The sequence below is a fragment of the Empidonax traillii genome, unplaced genomic scaffold (assembly GCF_003031625.1).
Source record: "Empidonax traillii isolate 1590-97213 ecotype Southwest subspecies unplaced genomic scaffold, ASM303162v1 scaffold135:size1941959, whole genome shotgun sequence".
NCBI lineage: Eukaryota > Metazoa > Chordata > Aves > Passeriformes > Tyrannidae > Empidonax > Empidonax traillii.
The window spans coordinates 898,597-922,585 of NW_020955328.1; the positions used below are offsets into that span (position 1 = coordinate 898,597).

The 23,989-nt window shown below is 46.8% G+C and overlaps 1 protein-coding gene across 2 annotated transcripts in view; it reads left to right on the forward strand.

The window, feature by feature from the left end:
- The window catches only part of NF1 (neurofibromin 1), a 73,798-nt gene extending 55,756 nt beyond the window's left edge, over positions 1 to 18,042 (forward strand). For both annotated transcript variants that reach the window (XM_027883813.1, XM_027883814.1), the window contains 20 exons: positions 688 to 890; positions 1,676 to 1,869; positions 2,421 to 2,561; positions 2,788 to 3,067; positions 4,247 to 4,461; positions 4,668 to 4,729; positions 4,851 to 4,965; positions 5,668 to 5,769; positions 6,333 to 6,473; positions 6,817 to 6,943; positions 7,498 to 7,629; positions 8,107 to 8,242; positions 9,111 to 9,268; positions 10,142 to 10,264; positions 10,937 to 11,064; positions 11,614 to 11,714; positions 12,339 to 12,481; positions 13,116 to 13,162; positions 13,553 to 13,769; positions 17,688 to 18,042. In XM_027883813.1, coding sequence (XP_027739614.1) covers positions 688 to 890; positions 1,676 to 1,869; positions 2,421 to 2,561; positions 2,788 to 3,067; positions 4,247 to 4,461; positions 4,668 to 4,729; positions 4,851 to 4,965; positions 5,668 to 5,769; positions 6,333 to 6,473; positions 6,817 to 6,943; positions 7,498 to 7,629; positions 8,107 to 8,242; positions 9,111 to 9,268; positions 10,142 to 10,264; positions 10,937 to 11,064; positions 11,614 to 11,714; positions 12,339 to 12,481; positions 13,116 to 13,162; positions 13,553 to 13,769; positions 17,688 to 17,830 — 2,908 coding nt within the window. In that variant the 3' untranslated portion in view covers positions 17,831 to 18,042. The remainder of the gene's footprint in view (positions 1 to 687; positions 891 to 1,675; positions 1,870 to 2,420; positions 2,562 to 2,787; positions 3,068 to 4,246; positions 4,462 to 4,667; positions 4,730 to 4,850; positions 4,966 to 5,667; positions 5,770 to 6,332; positions 6,474 to 6,816; positions 6,944 to 7,497; positions 7,630 to 8,106; positions 8,243 to 9,110; positions 9,269 to 10,141; positions 10,265 to 10,936; positions 11,065 to 11,613; positions 11,715 to 12,338; positions 12,482 to 13,115; positions 13,163 to 13,552; positions 13,770 to 17,687) is intronic.
- The last annotated feature ends 5,947 nt before the right edge of the window (positions 18,043 to 23,989 follow it).

Below are 23,989 nucleotides of genomic sequence, written 5' to 3' on the forward strand. Positions count from 1 at the left end.
TTTGAAATCAATACCAGCTTGGGTCAAAATGCGGGAATTCTCTCCGAGGCTTCCTTAGTGTTAGAAAATCTAATCATTTTTCTGCCACCACAGCTCCATAAAAAGTCATTTCTAATAAAGGAAGATTGGGTTTCTATAGGTGAAGAAAGGCACGTACACTGAGAGGAACTGAAGTCATGTAGGAAGCTAAATTTCTCTTTATAAGGAGAAATACTTCTGCCTTGCACTGTGTGTTCATTAGGTACCCTCGATTTCCATGGTGTTGAACCTGTACCCCTTAGAGCAGGCTCATGATCCGTGTCTGAACGGGCTGCTCTGGGCCCTGGGCAGGCTCTGTCCAGCAGCTCAGCTGCACCTGGAATGATTTAGGATTTCCTGGAGCTACAAGCCATTCTGAGAAGTCCCATACAAAGCCCTTCAAGCACACTCTGTAACCTCAGCAGAAATTGTTCAGAGCAAGTGGAAGAATAATTTCTTCTGTTTCTCCAAGGCAAGTGTGTTTGTCTCTGAATTGTAACTGGTGCAGGTGAATGTAGTGCAGGATTTAGATGTAATTTCTGTTACAGATTTGGGTTTTAAAGTGGATGTGGTTTTTAAAATGTCAGGGCTGCTACTGTGATGAATAATGTGTATATTTTCAAATGTACAAGAAAACTCCTACAAATCGTATTGTTTGCTTTGTTACAGGTCTGCTGCCTATAACCTCCTATGTGCCTTAACCTGTACCTTTAATTTAAAGATTGAGGGCCAGTTACTGGAAACTTCAGGTCTGTGTATTCCTGCCAACAACACACTATTTATTGTATCTATCAGTAAGACTCTTGCAGCAAACGAGCCACACCTCACTTTGGAGTTCTTGGAGGAGTGTATTTCGGGATTTAGCAAATCTAGTGAGTAACTCCAGTGTTTCTTAATGCTCACCCTGAATTTGAAAGGGTTTAGGTTGGTAGCTGTCTAGCTTAGTCAGTTAATCTTACTGAGTCACAGCAAGTTGAAATTGCAGATTGTTCTCGGAGCTGATTTGCAGATGCTCTGTTTCTGTGTCCATGTAGCCCAGCAGAATAATGCCCTGAAGGCAGGCAGTTTCCCAGACTGGATGGCAGCTCTTGGAACAAACCTTTTCACATTTGAATGTGCCCTCTCCTTTCTCCTGAAGCAGATTAAAAGGCAGCTGCTGCCTTTTTTTTTTTTATTTTTTTAACTGAAATTAATGTTAAAACGAGCTTTACTGGACATTAGAGAGGTCAGTTCATCCAGAGAGATCACAATACAAATGATTCCTTTCATATCCCTGGGATAGTTTGTACAGTGATTACTTTGGGAAGATTTCTGTCAGGTTGTTATTAATGCACCAGAAGTGGAGAATATTGCAGAACAAAAACCTAAACTTGAAGTGCATGAGAGTGAAGGGTTGAACTCTGGAATATCCATCCACAGAAGAGTTACAGGGTTCTTCAGTCATATGAGAACTAATCTTTTCAGAGGATCCTCCCTCTCTGTTGTACATCTGGCTCAGTTGCTCTCCTTGTGCATCTCTTTTTTCCAGTCTTAACACAGCTCTGACTTTACTGCTGGGAGCTGCTCATAATATTTTCCAAAGATTAAAAAGACAAAGAATGATTTGTGAATAGAGGCCAGTGCTGGCTCTGTGTTACAAGGTGCTTTTCTCTCTCAGGTATTGAACTGAAACACCTGTGTCTGGAGTACATGACTCCCTGGCTGTCCAACCTGGTCAGGTTCTGCAAGCACAACGACGATGCCAAGCGCCAGCGGGTCACTGCAATTCTGGATAAACTCATAACGATGACAATAAATGAGAAGCAGATGTACCCCTCCATCCAGGCTAAGATATGGGGAAGCCTTGGACAGGTACAAATTCTGCACCATTTGTAAACAGATTATAGAGTTTTTAACCACTTAAATGTCAATGCAGAGGAATAAAATGGCTCTTAACTAGCCCCTGTCTGTGAGCCACGTGGAGAATAGTGAGCAGGTTCTTCTGAAGTTTCCACTCTGTAAAATACTCCATAAGAACTTGGACAGATGAGACCTTGCTTATTTTCTTGGAAGTACATTTTTCTCTGCTTCAAATCTGGTTCCTTTTTACTGTGTTCAGCATTTTATAAATAGTTATGCTTTTAAAGTGAAAACTAAAATAAAAGTACTGCAAAATAAAATACAGTTTCTCCACAGTACTGAAGCATTTTGAGTAAAACCTGATGGAATTCAGCTTTATGGTTCTAAAATTCACATGAGGCTTTTTGCCAAAAGAATAATGAGTTACTAAAACTGATGCTTCAGTTTGTGATAGTTTTGCATCTTCAGCTAAAGAAATGTACAATTGCTGATTTCAGTTGTGCTTCGCTGTGGGAAACCCAAGTTAACCTGCCTGGTGAGAGAGGATTTCTTTTCTGTCTCAGATAACAGATCTCCTGGATGTGGTGCTGGACAGCTTCATCAAAACCAGTGCCACGGGGGGCTTGGGCTCCATCAAAGCTGAGGTGATGGCAGACACTGCTGTGGCACTGGCTTCTGGCAATGTCAAACTCGTGTCAAGCAAAGTGAGTCCCCTCTTTGCCTTAATTTCCTTTTATGTAATAATTTCAACTTACTTACTAATGTGACATGGGGATGCTTTCTGATCTCAGTACAGACAGTGATGCAGAAACCATGATAAAATAGGTTCCAAGCAATAGAATAATTCCAGTGTTGAACTGTGATGGTTGTTCCTGAACTTTGAGCTGTGCTCCTCATTTGAGTACAACAGAACGGTCGCTCTCTTTGCAGGTGATTGGGAGAATGTGTAAAATCATCGACAAGACTTGTCTGTCCCCCACTCCCACGCTGGAGCAGCACCTGATGTGGGATGACATTGCCATCCTGGCACGCTACATGCTGATGCTGTCCTTCAACAACTCCCTGGATGTGGCTGCTCACCTCCCCTACCTCTTCCACGTGGTCACTCTGCTGGTGGCCACAGGTCCCCTTTCTCTCAGAGCTTCCACTCACGGTCTCGTCATCAACATCATTCACTCTCTGTGCACTTGCTCACAGCTTCACTTCAGTGGTGAGTTTTTCCGGAGTTTCAGTGAAGATGATTGCTTCTTAATTTGTTTAGGAAATATTTGAGTTGTCGTTCTCTCTGCAAACTGTTCTGAGAGTCTGAAAATAACAGCTGAGCTTTGTAGCTCAGCTTGAATACAAATCAGAATGAAGATATGATCAACGAGAAATGAGTATGGAATTAAAAAATATCTCATTTAGAGCAGATGCATAATGGAAATTGTTTGTATAATTTTCTAAAACCCATTATGCTATGGGTTTTAGAAAAAGAGAAGAAAGTACCAGTGAGTTTCTGATAAGGCAAAGGAGAAAACACAGTCTGTGCTAAAACTGGCTGATGTGCATCTTGTGAGGGGTTGCGTAAGGTGGTAACAGAAATATCAATTACATAAGAGAATTGTGAAGCTGTAGTGTAAAACAGGTATTTTATCCACTATTGTATTTTAGCAGTCCTAAAGTAACAGGTATTAGCAATTGGCCCCATCTTGCCCCAGGAGCACAGTGTAGGACCAGGCTGGATTTTGTGCAGAAAAAAAATGCCAAGTTTCTGTAATCTTGTCCTTGTTTAGGAATCTGAAAGCTGGAGTTCTGTCTGTATGTATGGAAGGAGTGAGTGGGGGCACACACACACACATTTCTGGAGAGGGGCTTTGGCAGGGCCTGGGAGCCTCCCTGGAGCCCTCCTGCTTGCACAGGGGCTTGGAGTGCACTGAGATAACCTGCAAGGGCAGAACTGTAAAAATAGTCAGTGCTGGTAGCAGGCCATCATTTTCTTCTGCTTTGTGGCTTTCTTCACGTCAGTGCCAGAGCCAAAAGCAGAGTTTGCTGCAGTTGGAACCTGCAGTTCTGTTGGTATTTCAGAACAGGAACGCTCTGTGTTTCCCTTTACTGAATCAGTGTGAGGAGAAATCACAGAACCGCATCCTTAAGGAAGTTGCTTTGTACCTGTTTTTAGAATCCCTCTTCCTTGTGCCTGGTTTCAACAGTTGGTGCAAGGGAGCACAGCTGTTGTGGTGTATTTGGGGAGCTGTAGCAAAGGGAACAGCGCTGGAATGTGCAGTGACCTGCAGGAGTCATCTGTTCATCTGCTCTGGTGTGCCTGGGAGGGTGAGGCCTCAGAGTGTTAAAATGTGGATTGGGATTTCCGAGGTGTAAATCTAGTGTGTAAATCTTTATTCAACAGAGGAGACCAAGCAAGTTTTAAGGCTGAGCTTGACTGAGTTCTCCCTGCCCAAATTCTATCTGCTGTTTGGGATCAGCAAAGTGAAGTCGGCCGCGGTCATCGCCTTCCGCTCCAGCTACCGCGACCGCTCCTTCTCGCCCGGCTCCTACGAGAGGGAGACCTTCGCTCTGACGTCACTGGAGACCGTCACCGAGGCCCTGCTGGAGATCATGGAGGTGTGTGGGGCCACAGGGAGGTGTCCCTGGGGGAGCAGGTACTGCTGCCCGTGCTGCAGCCCAGCAGTGCAGGGACAGGTCCCTCCTGGCATGGTTAGAGACAGCCAAGAGCTGCCTTCGGAGAGTAAAAAACTGCTGCACATCCTGAATTTGAAAAGTACTTCTTCTTAATGCCACGTGTATTCAAACAGTCTAATTCTTTTTAGGCTTGTATGAGGGACATTCCAACGTGCAAGTGGCTGGACCAGTGGACTGAACTAGCTCAAAAGTACGTTGTAGATCTCACACCCTGCCTGTGTAGCACCCCCCAAATTCTCAGCTTTTTGTTATATGTATTATTTGTTTGTTGTATATGTGTTGTTTAATGCAGTGTCTCTGTTTCTTCATAGGTTTGCATTCCAGTATAACCCCTCCCTGCAGCCAAGAGCACTGGTTGTCTTTGGCTGTATAAGTAAACGTGTGTCTCACGGACAAATCAAACAAATCATCCGAATTCTCAGCAAGGTATGGGGGCCTGTCTGGTTTTCTTTGTGACTCATAAAGTAGCTGATTTTAGCTCTGTCTTCCCATCAAATGTAGAACTTGGCATAATTTGAGGATAAATATATTTTTCAAGCATATTTTTGTAGACAACTGATTGGAAATACACTTTCTGTAGGCCAAGCTGTTTATTTTGAATTGCTTTGGTGGCAGTAAATTCTATTAGTGCTGTGACTTGTAGAGTAACAATAGGGCTCAGTATTGAGTTTAACATTTGAGACAGAGGTGGATTCAGCAGTCAGTTATTTAAATAAATGAGAGATTTTCTGTTAAGGCATTTACCTGCATTCCATTTTTCTGAAGAAGGTTGTGTTCCATAGCAAGTGAACAGTGTGCTAGATATGTGTCCTTTAAGCATTAAGAGGTTTATGGACATAAACTTTAATTGAATGGCATCTAAATGATAAAAGAGCTTTTCTCCAGCTCTTCCACCCTGCTCTGCACCCTGACTGTTCTGGTGCCCATTGTGCAGCTGCTGTCAGCAGTACATGTATCACTGCTGTGTAAATCTCCATTTGGAAAAGTTCTTGAGAATTGGTGTAAAATGAGCTCAGGCTTTGCAAATAATTGAGAGCTGCAATTATTGTGTAGAGCTTTGATCTTCTTTTTACAAAGCAAAATGTAATTATGGTTGTATTTTTAATTACTTTATTTTCTTACAAAAAGGGACTTGAGAGCTGTTTAAAAGGCCCTGATAATTACAATAGCCAAGTTCTAATAGAAGCCACAGTAATAGCCCTCACCAAGCTGCAGCCTCTTCTTAACAAGGTAAATAACTGTCTTTTTAGAGTAAACAGAGAATGTATTTTATAAATTAAAATAATAATTGTGGGTATAATCTGAGATAAGTGTTGGGGTATCTCAAGTTCCCACTTCACTGCTGTGACTCATGCTTGGAAATACCACATATGGGACATGTGGCAGATTGTCTGTGGGGCTGTGCAAAGGCTTTGGAGATGCTGCAGGATGTTCTGTTCTGCTTCCCCAAACTGGGCCATGGCCATGTGGGCAGGGGCTGTTCCAGGCTTGCTTTCCACAGCATTTCCAGCCCTGACTCTCAGATGTCTGATTGCTGGTACGTCCCTTCCACGTCAGGGCTGTAAGAAATGGCTGGGCCTGGTTTGCTGTGAATTCACCCAGCTGATGGTACTGTCAGGTTCCCTCTTTGAGCAGCAAACCAATAGGTACAGGTACATCTGTTTTGTTGGAATGGATGTGGCTGAGGACAAAACCTGCTGCAAGGGGGACAAACCCACCCGCCAGTCCTGGTTGTTGTTCATCTACAGGAACTGTCTCCAAAGTGAAATGGCGGCTCTTTCTCTCCCCTGCAGGACTCCCCTATGCACAAGGCTCTCTTCTGGGTGGCCATGGCAGTGCTGCAGCTGGATGAGGTGAATCTGTACTCTGCAGGAACAGCTCTGCTGGAGCAGAACCTGCACACCCTGGACAGCCTGCGGGTGTTCAATGACAAGGTGAGCTGGCAGCACTCAGCCCTGCCTGACCCTTAGTGATTTCAGCAGTTAGAGCTGTTAAAGAAGGGGAAAAAAACCCAACTTTGTCCTTGTGGACACTGCTTAAACAACTAAACCTGAAATTTGCATTAGAAATTGTTTCATTTGAGTGATAGCAACAGCAGAACTAAGATGTGGAGATGAGGCTCTTACTGCTCTGTTTGAAACTGAAACAGAAATGTCCAGATGTGATTTGTGAGAAAATGTCTGATATTTTCCTGTGACCTCTTAAAGGAACTATTTCGTCACTTAAAAAAAGTAACTTCCAGTGAGGTACTCTTTTATTTTATTTCCTTTGGGTCAGAGCCCAGAAGAGGTGTTCATGGAGATCAGGAGACCACTTGAGTGGCACTGCAAGCAGATGGATCATTTTGTTGGGCTAAATTTCAACTCCAACTTCAACTTTGCACTAGTGGGACATCTCTTGAAAGGTAAGAGTGTATACTGCTGTTCCTTTTAGAGGAACACTCTTAATTTGGAAATAAAAACAAGTCCAGTCATAAAGGGCACAAACAGGGTGGTGGATTTTAAGTAACTTGGATTACAGAGTAGATGCAGAATTAAATATTCTTTGACTAAAGGACTTTGCCAGGTTTCCTTTATACATGTCCTACAAAGGTCTTTAATGCTATAAATTCTGAACTGTCCCAGGATGTGAGGCTTCATTTGCTGCAGTTCTTTGCTTCTTCCTCCGGTGTCTCTCTCTGTGTTTGCCTGCACTCAGGCTCACTGTTCCTTTTAGAAGACTGATTTGTGGGGCAATAGATACAATGCATGCACAAAGATTTGAAATTATGCAGTTTTGAGGGATGGGACAGAAGGAATTAGTCTTACATATGGAATTTCTGTCAGCACTGTGCTTGCTTCCTTACCCTTGAGACAGAGTGTCCTGAGAAGCTGCTGGAAAATATTCATAAACATTTTTAAAATATGAATGCTTGAGAAATATGGGTTCAGGAATCAAATACAATAATTTGTTTCTTAGGGTACAGGCATCCTTCTCCTACCACTGTAGCAAGGACAGTGAGGATTTTGCACACACTCCTCGCTCTGGTCAACAAACACAGGAACTGTGACAAGTTCGAGGTGAACACCCAGAGCGTGGCTTACCTGGCAGGTAAAATGAACCAGACTTCCTTCTGAGTCTGTGCTGATGGGAAAGCAGTGGATTATTTGGGAATTCCTTCAGGTTTAGGTTGTTAAAACTGTACCAGCATAAAGGAAACTTGTAACTGGAGTGGGCAGGGTGGGTTCCTCAGGGAAAGCTTTTTGGGGACTGAGGGCTTTGCCAGCACAGCACCTGCTCTGCAGCTTTGGAAATCCTTCAGGGGGACTGAAAGTTTCTTGGTGTAAATACTGAAGGGTGTGTCTTAGAGCATTCAAATTTCTGGTGTTCTAGAAACAGAAATGGTGACGTGTGAGGGCCAACGTGTAAATCTTGTCATTGTCACTGGATGGGGAGTATAATTCTTTTTAAACGCCCTGCTTTGAATCTGTACACTTCATAAGGCGTAAATACAGCTCAGTGGTCTTCTTTGGGCTCAGTAAAACCTGTACACTGATGGAATGTTTGTGTTGTTGACTGCATTTGCAGCTCTGCTGACGGTGTCTGAGGAGGTTCGCAGCCGCTGCAGCCTGAAACACAGAAAGTCTCTCTTGCTGACTGACGTGTCGATGGAAAATGTTCCCATGGATACATATCCCATACATCACAGTGACACTAGCTATAGGTTGGTTGTCTGACTTCTGGATAAGTTATCCAAATGGCAATATCTGTTCCCTTTGGGAAGTGACCTAGAGATAACCTGTGGTGTGTTGAGGGCTGAACCCTCACTGACAGCACCGAGTTCCTGGGCTGGGACTGCTTCCTGACAATTTACTGCTCCCACTGTGATCAGGAGTCAGAGACAAATTTGGGCCTGGAATTCGTACAGATTTAATTTTCAGATCCATGAAACTGTTTCAGAGTTTAACTGCTCTGGAGGCTGTTGTGCTTTTTGCTGGCAATCTTTCTGCAAACCTGATTTAGTCTTTTTAATTTTAATTTTAGAAGAAAGTTATTTCTTATTTTCTTATTAATTATTTTCTTATTAATTTTAGAAGAAAGTTTTGGTTTTGCTTTTAAGAGCTCCAAGGCATGTACTTGTCTGTGCCACTGGAAAACCCTGACACCTTATTACAGCCTGTCTGTTTGCAACCAGAGACATCAGCCAAGGGATCAGCCTGGAAGTGCCATGGAGAGCCCGTGTCTCTCGACACAGGGAGCACTTTGCTCAGGATCTCTATTTTTAGCACTGAGTGGGGAGTAGCTGATTATTAAATATGTGGCATCTTTCCCCATAGGCTGATTTGCTTGTGTTCTTTTAATTACTTTAATTTTTTATCTCCTCAGCATTACATTCACATCAGATTGTTTGGTTTCACTAGCTCAGACATTTTTGCAAGCAGAGTAATTTCTGTGTCTTGGTCTGTGTTTAGGGGGATTAACTTGGTAGGAAAGGTGGGTTTAATAAAGGATATTTTGGCTACTTGAAAAACTTAGGCCGAAATGTGCAGAGTTTTAAAGATTTTCTTAATTGGATTTCTTTGCACTTGCAGGACACTAAAGGAGAACCAGCCCTGGTCATCCCCCAAGGGGTCAGACAGACACCTGGCTGCCAACTACCCGACCGTGGGACAGATCAGCCCTCGCACCCGGAAATCCATGAGCCTGGACATGGGGCAGCCTTCACAGGCCAACACTAAAAAGCTTCTAGGTTATTTAAGATAACTCAGTTACTGATTTTTCTACAGAATACCCTGGGAAGCGTTACTGGAGAAAAATTATTCTCTCGTGTTGGTTCTGACTCCAAGGGCTTAGTCCTGATTCAGAGGAATATGTGCAGGTTCTGCAAAATACAAATTGCAGGACACTGGACAGTTAAAGAGGACTCAGTTCTTTTGGTCATGAAGGGGGGGAGCAAGAGTGACACTCAAAATGTGCATGTGAAGTGGAAAAGGGAGAAAAGGAAGAAAAAAAAATATATTCCAGTCACTAAAGATTCCTCGTGCCAATTTTCTGCTACCAAGTCCCATCCAGCAAACCCAAGAAGTGAATACTTAGCTCAGCTACTCTACTGAGTGCTCTGGTTTGTGCTAGAGATGGTCCCAGAACACTGGAGATGGTTTATAAGCAATCTGATTTGTGTTCATGGCTTCTCAGGGCATCATGCTTACAAACAAAGTCTTTTCTCGGAGGAGCAAGCTGAGCTGCTTGGCAGAGCTTGTGGGAGCCCTTTGGCCTTACACAGGTGGCAGAAGAGGGGCATTTCCTCCATTGCAGCCCTGTTACTGCTTCCTTTTCAGTAACCACGTGCCATGTGTGCTCAGTGTGGTGCCCAGGGGTCCATGGCATGCCCACCTGACTAACTGCATGTTCTCCTCATGTGTGTTGTGAAGCACTTTGGAAACTGTGATGGAGAGCGGCATGGTGTGACCGTCCTGTCTGTCCCACCCCTGAGAACGGGAGAATGGCCCCAGATTCCTGGCAGGACACGGTAGAGAGGGGAGTAGCTTGGCCAGAAAATCAGAAGAAGTTAGAAAATGGGTTTAGGTTTAATGTTTTTAATTGCCTGATAAATTGTTTTTAGGTACAAGGAAAAGTTTTGACCATTTGATATCGGACACAAAGGCTCCTAAAAGGCAAGACATGGAATCTGGAATCACAACGCCTCCCAAAATGAGGAGAGTAGCCGAAAATGATTATGAAATGGGTGAGAAACAGGACTACCATTTTAAGAATAATACTAATTATAAACGCTTTGTATATCTATACAAAGGATTATTTCTAAATTGAGTGTTTATTTACCAAGGTTATCCAAGGTAAGGGAGAAGCACCTTTCTTAGCAGTGCTTCTGCAGGGTGCAGCCTTCATACCACTGGCAGCTGAGGCTGGAATTGGAGCTGCTCAGTTTACAGGTGCAGAATCAGGGGCAGCTCCAAAGTCCTGCATATAGGAGTGCAAGGAAATAAACAACATTTGGCTTGTTAGAAATTAATAAGCCCCAGCTGCAGATTCCTGCAGGAGATGGAATGTGACCTGATGCCTGGAATGCCTCTCTTCATCTTCTCCCGCATCTGCTTCCTGTGCCCCCACCCCCAATTGCAATGCAAGACCAGGGTTCTTCTCTCGTATCTGCCTGACCCCGAATTTGGTACTTACACCCCTGGGCCTGTATTTCACTGACGAGGAAATTGGGGTTTTTGTTTGCCATCTGATGCCACATCCCATGTCCTGGTGCAGTGCTGCTCTATTCCAGCACGCTCGGTGCGCTCACCTCGCTGAAGGGGCTGGTGAACTCTGAGGTTTGCACATGACTGAGTCTGTTGTGCAGGAGCTGATCCTGTCTTGCTTTGGGTTTATTTTGCTCTTCTCTATCTGGCAGAAACCCAGAGAATATCACCACAGCAACACCCACATCTCCGGAAGGTTTCTGTTTCCGAGTCAAACGTCCTCCTGGATGAAGAAGTTCTGACTGACCCAAAAATTCAAGCTCTGCTGCTTACAGTTCTTGTAAGCTTTCTTCTGTGTATTGTCTGCTATTTTCTGATGTCCTTCTGGCTCCCAGTGAAGCAAATGTGTTCCTTGGAGTGTTTCCTGTCTGAGTTTTACCATAAACTAATTTTATATAATAAAAGATTTTTAATATATTATAGTTTAAAAGAAATGAAAATTGTGGGAATCCCAGCATAATTCAGTTTAAAAGTCATTAAATAGTAATGTGGTACAGTCTGATAGACCTTCCTTCAGCTGCACCAATGCAGTTCCCAGCCCACAGACAGCTCACAAAGACTCGGACACCTGTGTCCAAACCCAACTAGATGAATTTACTGCCAAAATAGGGGCTGTTACCAACTGGTTTTACTTTTTCCTAGTACAGACATAAGTGAATCTTTTGTAAAGCTGCCTTGTGCTGGTGAGAGCTGCCAGCCCTTTCCCTGCAGAGGGGCAGGGGGTGCCCCGTGGCTGATGGAGTGCTTTCCCTGCAGAGGGGCTGATGGAGTGCTCTCCCTGCAGAGGGGCAGTGGGTGCCCCGTGGCTGATGGAGTGCTTTCCCTGCAGGCCACGCTGGTGAAGTACACCACGGACGAGTTCGACCAGCGCATCCTCTATGAGTACTTAGCAGAAGCCAGCGTTGTCTTCCCAAAGGTCTTTCCTGTTGTGTAAGTACCTGGAGTTCTGTTGGAATAACTCTGTACCTGGCCCTTCCTCTGAAGGTCTCTGGCCCGGGACAGGCATCTACAAGGCCCTTGCTGGTGTGTAGGGTACGAGCTGCAGGCTGGCCATGGCTGGTTGGGTTTAATTTGTCCCCCAGGTGTGTTTCAAAACTGATTTAAAGCCTCCTGCAGGTACTCTGGATGTATTTCTTTAGATATCTGTTGTAGTTTGGAGCAAATGTGCATAAAGGGAGCCCAACTGCCAGAAATGAAGGTGAGCAGATGAGCACCATTTAAAGGGATGCTGCCTTGTGCTGGCTGTATAAAATCATGGTCAAAGCCCACCCGAGTTCTGTGAGTTACTGAAGCCACGATTGGCAGCAACTGGCATTGACCTTAAAACCCCTAGCGTGCCCGAGACCTGCAGGGGAGCTCAGAGGGACAGAGCTCCACAGGTTATACTGAAAGTGCTGCCCATTGTTAGAGTCCTCCTGGAACACTGGGAATTGTGTTCTGGAATCACTGAGGGTGTAAAACACCCACCTGAACTGCTGGTTACTAAAGTCAGTTTGGAACTGCAGATTTATTTTATTTAATGCCAAAAAAATAAGCCACTTCTCTTTTCTTCAGGCATAATTTATTGGACTCCAAGATCAATACCCTTTTATCGCTGTGCCAGGATCCAAACTTGTTGAATCCAATCCATGGGATTGTGCAGAGTGTTGTCTACCATGAGGAGTCTCCACCCCAGTACCAAACATCTTATCTACAGAGTAATTATTTTCCCCTTTGTTTCAAAACTGCTGTATTTTGAGTTACATTTACTACTGAAAATGTTTCCAAATTGCAGCCCTCCTGGACTAGCCAGTCAGGCTGGTGTGGCACCTCTCCAGCTTCAGGTATCTGAGGAAAAGCAAGAGTTTGCAAATTAAAAACAGTCCTGACATGAATATTAGAACTGCTGCAGTTGTGCACCAAATATTAAAAGTATTTCACTGTCTATGTGAGTAAAAGATGTTGAACCTCAGGATTCTGCTTCCTCCAACTTTAAGAAACACAGAATGTGAGTGATGGTGACAGGTGATGAACTTTGTTATCCTCATTAATTAGGGGTTGCTTTAAGTACTGATAAATTCCTTAGTGCAGTGTTTGGGTTTCAGGGCCCAAGCTCACTTGAACTGTGACACTTAAAACCTAAACGTGTTTTTATGGTCCTTAGTCAACAACTTCCCAGGAAGATCTGTAAGAAGCAGGTTACAGTTGAGAAAAACTTAAATGCTGACAATTTTGGAACTGAGATGTGGAATCACATGGTCAATTCACCTTTTAAAATGAGGGAGCACCCTCTGGTCATTGTGTGTCAGTGAGAGCTGGGCTTTGAGGGTGATGTTCCATTTGTTGTTGCAGGTTTTGGATTCAATGGGCTGTGGAGGTTTGCTGGTCCCTTCTCCAAGGTAAGAGCTCTGTGCTCAGGAGTGTTTGGCCTTTCTGGGGCCCGTTGGTGCTGCAGGAGAGATGCACATAAACAACAAGGCACAGAATTGCTCTGAGCAAGCAGAGCTTCCAGGGCAGTGTCAGGTGGCTCTGCAGCTCAGTCCGTGGGGAAACAGCCCCCCTTCCTGCCCCTGGGCTCCCACACACTGAAGTTACACCTGCAAGTGGTCTTTAATGTGCACGTTTAGATTGGTCTGCAAAAGACCACAAATCAGTTTTTACGGATACACCAAATGCTTTTTAAAATCTCCAGTGGGATTTCAGCGTGAGCTCTGCAGCAAAGCTCACACTGACGGGAAAGTACAAAGAAAACAACCATCTTGTTTTTTTTCCCCACCCATCTCCCACAGCAAAACCAAATCCCAGACTATGCTGAGCTCATAGTGAAGTTCCTTGATGCCTTGATTGACACGTATTTGCCTGGAATCGATGAGGAAGCCAGTGAGGAATCTCTGCTGACCCCCACGTCTCCGTATCCGCCGGCGGTGCAGAGCCAGCTCAGCATCACCGCCAACCTCAACCTCTCCAACTCCATGACCTCACTGGCCACTTCCCAGCACTCCCCAGGTCAGTGGCTGCTCTGATACCGCCTGGGTGAGGGAAGTGTGGGAATTTCAGGGCTGGGAGCCAAACACTCTGTTGGCTCTTTGGGTGTGTTTGTGCACCAAAAGTTGGCGCCTTCCAGAGTGAAGGGAATATTAAACTGTTCCTGAGCTCTCACCCCAGTTCAGATGCTGGATTTTATCCAGCACAAAAGCTGTCTCCCAGGTCACTCCACATGAAGGGAAGAGCATTAAGAGCATCAGAACAGACAGCAGCTCCATCTTCATGTGGAACATGTGCAGCAGTGAGGGCTTGGAAAGGAATAAATGTGAACATGTGATCATGCAATTTGTGAGGAGAAAATGCTGATCCGGGCACAGCAAGGTAGAAAATGTTGGGAAAAATAATCCCTAAGTGTGCCATGCAGAGTGTGCCTGGGCTGAGAGCTCCAGCTGACTGTGTGATCCAAGGCCAGTGCCCACACAGCAGCAAAGGGGGTGGACTCAGCCTCCAAGGAGGAAAGGAGTTCATGTGGATACGTGAGGAAGGGTCAGCTCAGAATGCTGGATTGCCAGAAATAGGCTGATGGCAAAGTGAAGGTGTGCAGGAAAAGAACAGTCGTCCAAGGCACTCAAACTCCTGGCAAGGGGAGAAGGGAATTGCAGGGGAATGCAGAGGTGAATTTAACAGCAAAGGTTTGCAGGGGGTACATGAGTGAAGAGTAAAAATCACTCAGTGTAGCAGCATAAGGTAGAAGAAATTAAATATATGAAGAAGGTGGAATTTATGTCAAAGAAATCTGCATGAAGACTCTTCCTGAAGTGGTTCTTATATGGAGGAAATCTTTCCTATGTTATAAAAATTACACTGTGGCATATTTCTGAAGGGATGATTTAGCTGCTGCAGTTCTTAATACACAGTTCAACCAACTTTTAATTCTACTTCATTTCTAAGCCCAATGGAAGGCCTTGGATTGAGGTGTTTTGGGTTTTTTCACTCTCTTGCTCCCTGGTTTCTGCTCCCTGCACTGCTGGGCTGGGCTGGGCTCTGGGCAGGAATCTGCCCTTGCAGGGGCTCCCCTGGCTCTGGGCACTGGGCTGGTTTGTGATCAGGGTGCAGAGGTGCAGCAGGGGGAAAACAGGGCTCTGTTTGAATGATTTGGGAGTGGGGATTTCTGTGGGAACAGACCTTGCTGTCAGTGTGGGACAAGGACATTCTGGCCAGCATCTTTCTGTTCAGGACATGGGTGGCAGCTCCAGCAGTTCCTTTCCAAGGCTCAGGGGATGGTGCAGGATTGGGCTCCCTGGGAGGGAAAGAAGCATTTTGCTCTGTAAATGTCCTCCTTCCTTCTGCCCCACTTTCTGTTCCCTATCCCTTTGCAAGCTGAGAGGAAGGAATTAATCCAGCCTGTCAAACATTCCTTCCAAGTGCTCTGCAAACAGATGGCTTTTGTCAAAGGCTGGTTAAGAGTCTCCACAAAGAGAGCTGAGAACCAGGGAACTTGTTCAGGTTAATAGTGAGTCTGAAATGACACGCTGATGACACACACAGTGCACTGTTTGCTTGGAAATTAAATGTAAAATACCGGTGTGAAAGCAGCACCGAGTTCCCTCACCACACTGAGCCAAAGAAACAGTTTCAGCCAAGTGAGTTTTTGATTATGGTTACAAATATACTAAGTTGCAAATACATGAAAAATTAGTTTCTTGCATCTGGGAACAACCAGGCGAGATCACTGTTTATAAATGTTTTGTCTGTCACCATCTCTGCTCCTTCCCCTCCCCTTCCCCGTCTCATGGACATTATTCACTTATGTTTATTTCTTTCATTCTGTGTCTGTGAAGCTTCTCTGCCTTGCTCTAAGTCTGCAGTTTTCTTGCAGCTGCCTCATCCAGGTACTCTCTTCTTTCATCATATTTGCACGAAATGCTGCTTGAGCTGTGTGAGGGTCGGGCTGTGGCATGAGGAGCAGTTACTGACACCGGAATGGCTTCGGCGAGCGCTAAACTGGGGCACTTCCTGGGGGATGCCAAAATATCTGGAGGTAGAGCAGATAAAGAGCCAGTCATGGCCTCAAGAATAAATCTGGCAATGGTATGGAAGTCACTGTGCTGCTCGTGTGAAGCTCAGCTGAAGCACTGTTTGGTGTGAGCGCTGTAGATTCACCAGGAATCAGCTCTAACCTCAGTGACTCCCCAGCAGACATGAGTTCTCTGGGCTGAGCTGCAGCAGACAGAGGTGCAGTGGATCAGGAGCTCCACACCACTGCGTTTGTGCTTTGGATGGAGAACCAAGAGAAAGCTGCAGAGGAGGGTTTTTGCTCACACCGTGGGTTGTTCCTGTCCTCAGCGTAGTTTGGGGTTTGTGCTGCTGCCCACGCAGGAGAGGAAGGTGCAGCCTGCAGCAGCCTCTGCTGGAACCTCACATTGTTGCTGTGCCACGTGGGGAGGGTGTTCTTTGTTCTCATTAATGCCACTGACAGTCACTTTCTTGTACGTCATTGTGGAGATGTCACAGTAACAGGATTTTGTTCTAACTTTTGTGTTCGCTGTCAGACATCCTGATTTTTGCTGCTGATCGTACTTGTAGCTTCTTTCCTAAAACCACCCATCCTGCTCCTCTTTCCTGTGCTGCCCCTGCCGTGGGTGTGAGGGTGTTAAACACTCATCAAACAGTCACACCGTGACAGCTACTGAGCCACTGCTGCAGGGCTGATGAACTCACGGCAGAGGCAGCAGGAACAGGAACAGTTGATGGGAGCAGGTCTGCACTAAACACAGCTCTTGGCTCCTGGGGCTTCGAGTGCCGGTGCCCGAGGCTCAGGGATGGATCCCACGGCAGCTTTGGGGTGTTGTGGTCGTGTCAGCACCAAGTTTACACTAAAGCAGTTCATTTTTGAAGGTTGTTTGGTGTGAGACTTTTAGCAAACCACAGTAGTTATCTTGTCCTGCAGAGAACACCTGAAGCTTCTCAGAAAGGTGTAAGTTGTGCCCTCAGAAAGGGCACAAACCTCGGCCTGTCCCCCACAAGCCTCTTCCTGCCACTGGTGGGGCTGAGCTTGGGCAATAGCAGTTCTTGTGAGGAGTCCCAGTCTGACCTGCTCTGTGCCTGTTTCCTGTTAATGCCTTCCGTACAAAACTGTTTCTTTACTTGTTAAAAGTCGATTTGATGGTTGGATTCGATCTTAAAGGTCTTTTCCAACCTTAACGACTCTGTGAGTCCATGAACTGTTTTTACTGACAGTTTGCTGGGGTTTGAATCATTACAGTTGGTGTCTGCACTTGACACCCAGCTGTTCAGGTGAACCTCTGCATGGGTTCTGTTCCTGCTGAGTGCAGCATGAACTGAGCCCTTCACTCTCCTGGCAGTGAGCCAGAGTCCTCTGAACGCTGATCTGCACCTTACCTGCTTTTACTGAGCTTGTTTGTGAGCCAGGATTCAGAGTTGAGGGGAAGGGTGGGTACTGAACACACAAATCTTCTCTGGTAGCAAGAATCAACCTCTGCCACTGCAGCAGAATCCAGTGGGTTCAGAAATGAACCTTCCTGTCCCTGCTGTGCCCCCGTTCCACAGCAGCCGTGGATTTCTGGCTGGAGGAAGCCCGTAAGTTTGACAGTGTTGGCCCTTCCTCCTGGAGAATGCCAGAGCAAGGCTGGAGTGCAGCTCGCTGGCTCAGTGTTCTCCCGGCACTCCTGCCCGGGCTGCCCGCGGGGGCAGAGCGGTGCCTTCGCTTCTCTGCCCCGTCCTCCCGCCCTCACCGAACCAGACCTTTGGTTTTCATCAGACACACGAGATTTTTGCTTTTCCTCTCCCTTTGCCTCCGCCGGCCCCGAGGGCTGCAGGCAGGGGGGGAGGGAGGGAGCAGCTCTGTGGCCCTGACCTGCCCGTGGGTGCCAGGGTGGGGCTCCCGTGGGACTCAGCGCGGGCCTCGTGTTTCCACAGGGATCGACAAGGAGAACGTGGAGCTCTCGCCCACGGCCGGCCACGCCAACAGCGGGAGGATGCGCCACGGCTCCGCCAGCCAAGTGCAGAAGCAGCGAAGCGCCGGCAGCTTCAAGCGTCACAGCATCAAAAAGATCGTGTGATTGTTGCTTTTTAATTTTATTTTCTATCTTTGGACCCGACTGACACGCTGGCCCCTCGCGGAGGGCCCCGCGCCGGGTGTGATGCTGCACTTGATTTGTACAGTTCCCATCCCGTCGGCCGCGTGGCCAGACGATCAATTCCTGACCCGTGTCCCGAGTTAACGCCTTCATCCCTCCCTTCTGTTTGGTTTGAGTGTTCCAGAGCCCGAGGGACGGAGGTCTGGAGTGCTGTGACGCTGCAGAGCCGCGGCTCGTCCAAATCCAAAGCCATTTCCCGAAACAGCCCCGCTGTGCACCTGCTCTGGCCTCGGGTGTTCCTGCTCTAAAGGGAAGTGTTGATCCTTAACCCTCTTTGCACACCTCAAGGTAGTGGCTTCCTGAGCCAGGGGAGTTTCTCTAATCCTGGTTTTAATCCAAACGTGTAAGATTTTAGCTGTGGACTTTTTTTTACCATACTGAAAAGAAACTCACGATAGCCACAGTACAATGAGCTCAACAGAAGTGGTGGATTAGGTTAAATTTCAGGTAATTAGCAATAAATGGGAGAGGAAAAGGAGGCTGCAGGAGCCCCTCATTCCCCAGCTTCACACACTTGGACTGTACGTGGACCAGACTGGACAAACTGGCTTTTTTCCCCAACCTTTATTTTTTCTGTACTTTACTGCCCTGGGGAAGGTGGTACAGGGGGAAATCCCCGGGAGCTGCCCCTCGGGCTGTCACTGTAGCACCGCGGGGAGTTCATCGCCTCTTCCTTCCACTGAACACGCGCTCGAGCGCTTTAGTTCTGCCCTTCCCGACAGAGCTCCCTGCAGAGCAGCCAGTGGGGCTGGAGGAGCAGCGGGGTGGATTCACTCCTGGCTCTGGGAATGGTGTGTGGCAAAGCTGCCCCTGTGCTGCCCGGGCAGGCGCAGCAACAGCCACGTCTGCTCGAGGTACATGAATTTCAGTGAACTGACACTGTCGGGTCAGTCCTGGGGCAGGGCCGGGGCTGCCCCTCTGCCCGTGGGACCCCCGGGGCGGGTCTGGGGTCCTGCAGGGGTTCCAAGAACTGAAGGTGCTGCCTTTGGTCACTGCCAGGCTCTGGGGACAGCGCTGGGGACGTGCTGCTGTGCGAGGGAGGAGGCGGGAGCTGGGGCGGGGTGTCCCTGGGGGCTCACGCAGCTCCTGCTCAGGAACAATTCCACTTCCCAGTGTCTTATCCCTGTGCTGTGGTAGGAATCAACAATCCTTTGGTGGCTTTAAAGGAAAAAAAAAAAAAATCCACTAGGTAAAAGCCAATCCTCCAGTGCAATCATTAATGGCTTTCAGTAAATCAAACTCCACAGCTAAATTATTAGAGAATGGTACAATTAAGGGTTCCGATTTTATTGCTATAGCACACAATTCCCATGTATCCACACAGTAACAATGTAACATTTATGTAAATAAAAATACCTTTATTGTATTGATTCATAAAATAACAATTTCTTTAATTTGTTTACAGTCCTGGAAAAGCTATGAACACAAACTTAATATGCAAATAGTTTGTTTGCCAAAACAAGAGGAAGACTTAGGATTAGCAGTCTTGGAATAAACACATTGGAAAAATGAAGTGGTGCAATTAACCCAATCCCTTCCCTCGGGGTGGTGCAGGTGCTGCAGCAGGAACGTGGTCACTGGGGACACGGAGCGGGGTGTGAGCAGGGCCTGAGGCTGAGCCTTGGGGTCCCCAAGTTAGAAACTGTTGTCATCTCACAGCTCAGATTGTGAGGAGCCACCCCTGGTGTCACTGTGGTTTGTACCCACTGGAGCTGAGTCCAGCCCTTCCCCTTTGGCTGAAGACAAGGAACTGTAGAAGCCTGAGGATTTGTGGGGAGGAGGAAAACAAGAATCTTGGGAAGGTGATTCGCTGTTTTCACTTGTTTCTCCTACGAGCAGGTTTCCTGTAAAGAGGAACAGGAATTCCAGAGGAACTGCCCAACTGGTTTTGCTTGGGCAGAGAGGAAGTGTCCCTCCTTCAGAACTGCTGCCTTCTCTGCAGCACAGGGGACAGTGATGAAAATCACCTTCCCTGGGGAACTGCTCCCAGCTCTCAGTCCCAGCTAAAAATCTGGTCTCTTCATAAAGTCAGTGAACAAAATCTAATTTCCTCTTTCCTGGAAGGAGGGAGTTGGTTGGAGGTTCCCCTGTGTGAGAGGGCCTGGACTCTGGCTGAGCAGGGGTGTCAGGCCCCTGTGTCAGGTAGTGGGGGTGGAATTGGGGTGTAAGGACAGCTGATGGCCAAGGTTTCATTTGGGATCATGTGTGCCCCGATATGCAGGAACGTTGTCTTGTACTGGTTGTTGGGAAGCTCGTGCTTGGCTCACAGGGAAGCACAGCCTCTGTGTAATGATTAAACTCCAATCAGTAATTAGTTGTTGAGTGCCTTACTGTCTCTCTGTTGCTCCCCTGCTCCCTCCAGCAGCCACTGCTGGCACTTTGCCTCTTTTTCTTTCTCACATCCTCCTTCCTTTGTTCTTTCCCTGTTTGAGCACTCTCCCTCCTGCCCCATTCCAGCCTGGGCTGCTCCACCTCTGCCCACGGTGAGCAGCAGTTGTTGCAGGTGACACTGTGGGTCTGAGGGCAGCAGTTGTTGCGGGTGACACTGTGGGTCTGAGGGCAGCAGTTGTTGCGGGTGACACTGTGGGTCTGAGGGCAGCAGTTGTTGCGGGTGACACTGTGGGTCTGAGGGCAGCAGTTGTTGCGGGTGACACTGTGGGTCTGAGGGCAGCAGTTGTTGCAGGTGACACTGTGGGCAGCCCACGGGCAGTGGCTGCAGCTCCGGTCCCTCTGCAGGGCTGGAGCTGCAGCCCTGGAGTCCCCCCATGCTTTGCCGTGGAAACTTTAGATGCAGAAAAATCCCAACAGGAACACGTGGACCACGTAACACCCTCGCGGGGATCGTGTGTGACACCCCTGGCTCAGAGCCCGTTCCCACCCCACACTGACCACAGCTCAGTACTGTAAAGACAATTAACATTCTGTTTGTGTTGATATTTTCCCTGACTTAAAGATAACTCAGTAGTATTTGAATAGTGCATAACCTACCTGTAATGATGCCGATGTTTCTGCTTTACCGTGCATGAGGTTCCCCGGACAGGGAGCATTTCCCCAAGTCTCGTGGGCCGAGCCCCTGGCCCGTGCCAGGGCTCGCTCCGACCCAGGTTGTAGGTTTTAGGGCTTTTTCTGTTTCATTCTAAGGTTAATTTCTATCAATGTCATGAAGCACGTCCTACTGTTATGCAACAAACCACAGACAGTCACTCGGAGTGTTGGTCCCACCTTTTTTTTTTATGCAGTATATTCACCTGTAAATAATTTTTGTGTAAAATTTGACAGAAAAGTATATTTACTACACTGTAAATACATGTGACAATATATTGTATTATTTTGCTTTTTTTGTAAAGCAGTTAGTTGCTGTATATGTATAACATATAAATTTGATTATTCTAGTGTTAGTAACTGTTAACTCCTCCTCCTCCCTGTCGCTGGAAGCAGAAGTTGTGTCCCACACACTCCCCCTGGGTGTGGTCTCACTGCTCTCCCGCTGGAGCGTGAGCCTGGCCCTGCGCCGGGGGAGCTGAGGGTCAGAATGGTGGAAACCTGGTTTCAGATAATTATTGTTCACCCCACTCTCCCCTCATGTATGTACTTTCCCTTTTTTTTGAAGTAAAATGTAAATTGAACCTGCTCCCAGTTGTTTGAAGGTCATTCCCGGGGGCTGTGGTGTGGTGGACCTTGACATCCCCGCTCTGCTGGGACAGTGAATTGGGGTGGGTTCTTTGGGGCTGAACCAAGGGATCCAGCCCAGTCCCAGACCCAAGAGCCCACTTCTTCTGGGGAAAATGAGAACCAAGTTGAAATGCAGTGTCTGGGGTTTGTCTTCCCAGACTGGTGCTGCTCTGGGTGTGGGAACTGCACAGATCGAAGGAATGGAAAACCCAATTGCCTGTGGTGACTGAGGACAGAATAAAGCCCATTGTCATGAGTTTCATGTCACTTCAATAAGATTATCATAACTGAATAATAAATCAGAATACTTCTTTTTAAAATGTAAATTTAATATTGTAATAAAACAGCTGCTTGGTCTTTAAAGAACAATTCAGTATAATTTGTCTATTTGAGCTTTTCTAGCTTAGAAGCTTGAGGTTTCAGCTGTCAGACAACTTCTATGACAAATGATTAATCACACCTATTTTTCTTTTAGGGGGATACATTACTTTCCCATTAAAAATGTATAAGTACTTATGTTCTGGCTTTGTGAATCGTAAAAGGATGTAAAGACACATTAAAGTGTGACTGCATTGACTTCTTCTGAGACATCTTATTGTTCCTGCACAGTGAGTGGACAGACAGACCTGCAGACACCTGGCCAGGTGATTCCTGCCGTGCCCCTGCTGCCAGCTGGGGCTGCCCGAGTGGAGGAGCAGCAGTTTGAGAACTGTTCCGCTTCAGGAGCACAATTTCTGCCCTTTAGAAGAAATTTTCATTAGTCCTAAGCTGGAGCTCCGGTGGGAGCCGACTCCTGAGCAGCCCCTGCTCAACCACTGCTGCCAAAAACATTCCTCAGCACAGGGTCCTCTTTTGGGCAGTGGAGCCTCCCTGCTGCTGGAGATCACAGACACACTGTAGCCACAGGGATGGAATGAAAGCAGAAAGAGTTTCACTTCACTGATGTCTTTATGCACTTGGAAAAGCTATACTTAGGGGAAAATTGTACCCTTTGAGCAGGCAGGTCTGTCTAAGGAAACAGCTTCAACATCCCTGCCCAGCTGCTGATAAAATATTTTTCAATGGAAAATAATAATGTAAAAATGCACTGATGTGGGGATAGAAATTCTGTTAATGAGCTAAGAACTCTACAGAGAAAGAGAAAGGAAGTTGTTAATCACAAGCAGTAAGTCTGACCCATAGTATGAGTGGCTCATTCCTAGATATTAAGCTGTTTCTGGAATAAATATTTCCAAATACCTCTGACTTGGAATAACGAGTTTTCATATTTTAGATAGCCCAAAATTTACACTACATTTGTAATTCCCTTAGTAGGAGACTTCCTTAAGCATGCTGAAAAGCTGCAAACAAGCAAGCAGAGACATTCAAATTAAAGCCCTTTCCTGCCCTTGCTGCATGTTCCTGTTCCTGGCTGAGCCCAGGATGGCTCAGAGCTGTCCCTGAGGGTGCCCCGGTACTGTCAGGGGTGAGATGGTGAAATCTGGTCCCTTAGGCCTCACCGTAGGAGCAGATTCTGCTGCACTGGTCACTTCTGCCATTGTCAAGTGCTTTTTATTGTCTGTCCTCCCCTTAGGCCCCTCTGTGTGGGGCAGTGACAGCACACCTGAGCCTAAACAGTTCTGATGGGTCAGCTGGTGTCACAGGGGTGTCAGAGGACAGCAAAGCCACCCTCCTGCAGCTGGGCAGTGCTCCCAACAGTCCCTTGCAGAGCAGCCACGGCCTTTCCCACTGCTGGAGTTAGGATTTCCAGGAGTGAATCCTTTGTGCCCTGGAACAGGGGCTCTCAAATGAAAATCACTCCCAGGGTTGTGTGGGTGGAGAGTGTAGAATAACATCTCCCATGATGTGACTTGTTCAAACAAGTATGGGTTTGTTCTTCAAAGGAATCGTGAAAGAACCTCTGACGACGGCATCTTTCGGGATATTCAAATGACAGCTCTATGAATAGCCAGGAGTAACTACCTGCTCAAGAAAATCCCACTGAACTATTAAATTGTATTTTAATTTTTTTTCTCATAGCAAACTGTCCTTCAGAGAAACTAGAAATATCTGTTCTGCTGCTCCCATCCCCAGCCAGGGACTGGGAGAGCCAGGTCTGCCCGGGAGAGCCGGGTGTGCAGAGGACACGGCACATGCACTGAAGAACTGCTGGCCCAGCCCCCTCCTCCTCCTCCTCGGGCTGTGAGGACACAGGGAAATGAAGTGGCCAGGTCCAGAAGAGGGAGGTCAGGGACAGACTTGACTGGGAGCAAGTTTTCCAAGCTCTAGTTACCAACTCTGCTTCCTGAGGCTCCCTGTCCAAGGTGTAAGATGCCAGGCAGGGGGGCAATGGGTGCCTCTGTCTCACCTGCTCTTGGCTCCATTCCCTTAACTTGTTTTCCATGAAGTTCCTCCACTTGCTGTTTGTGC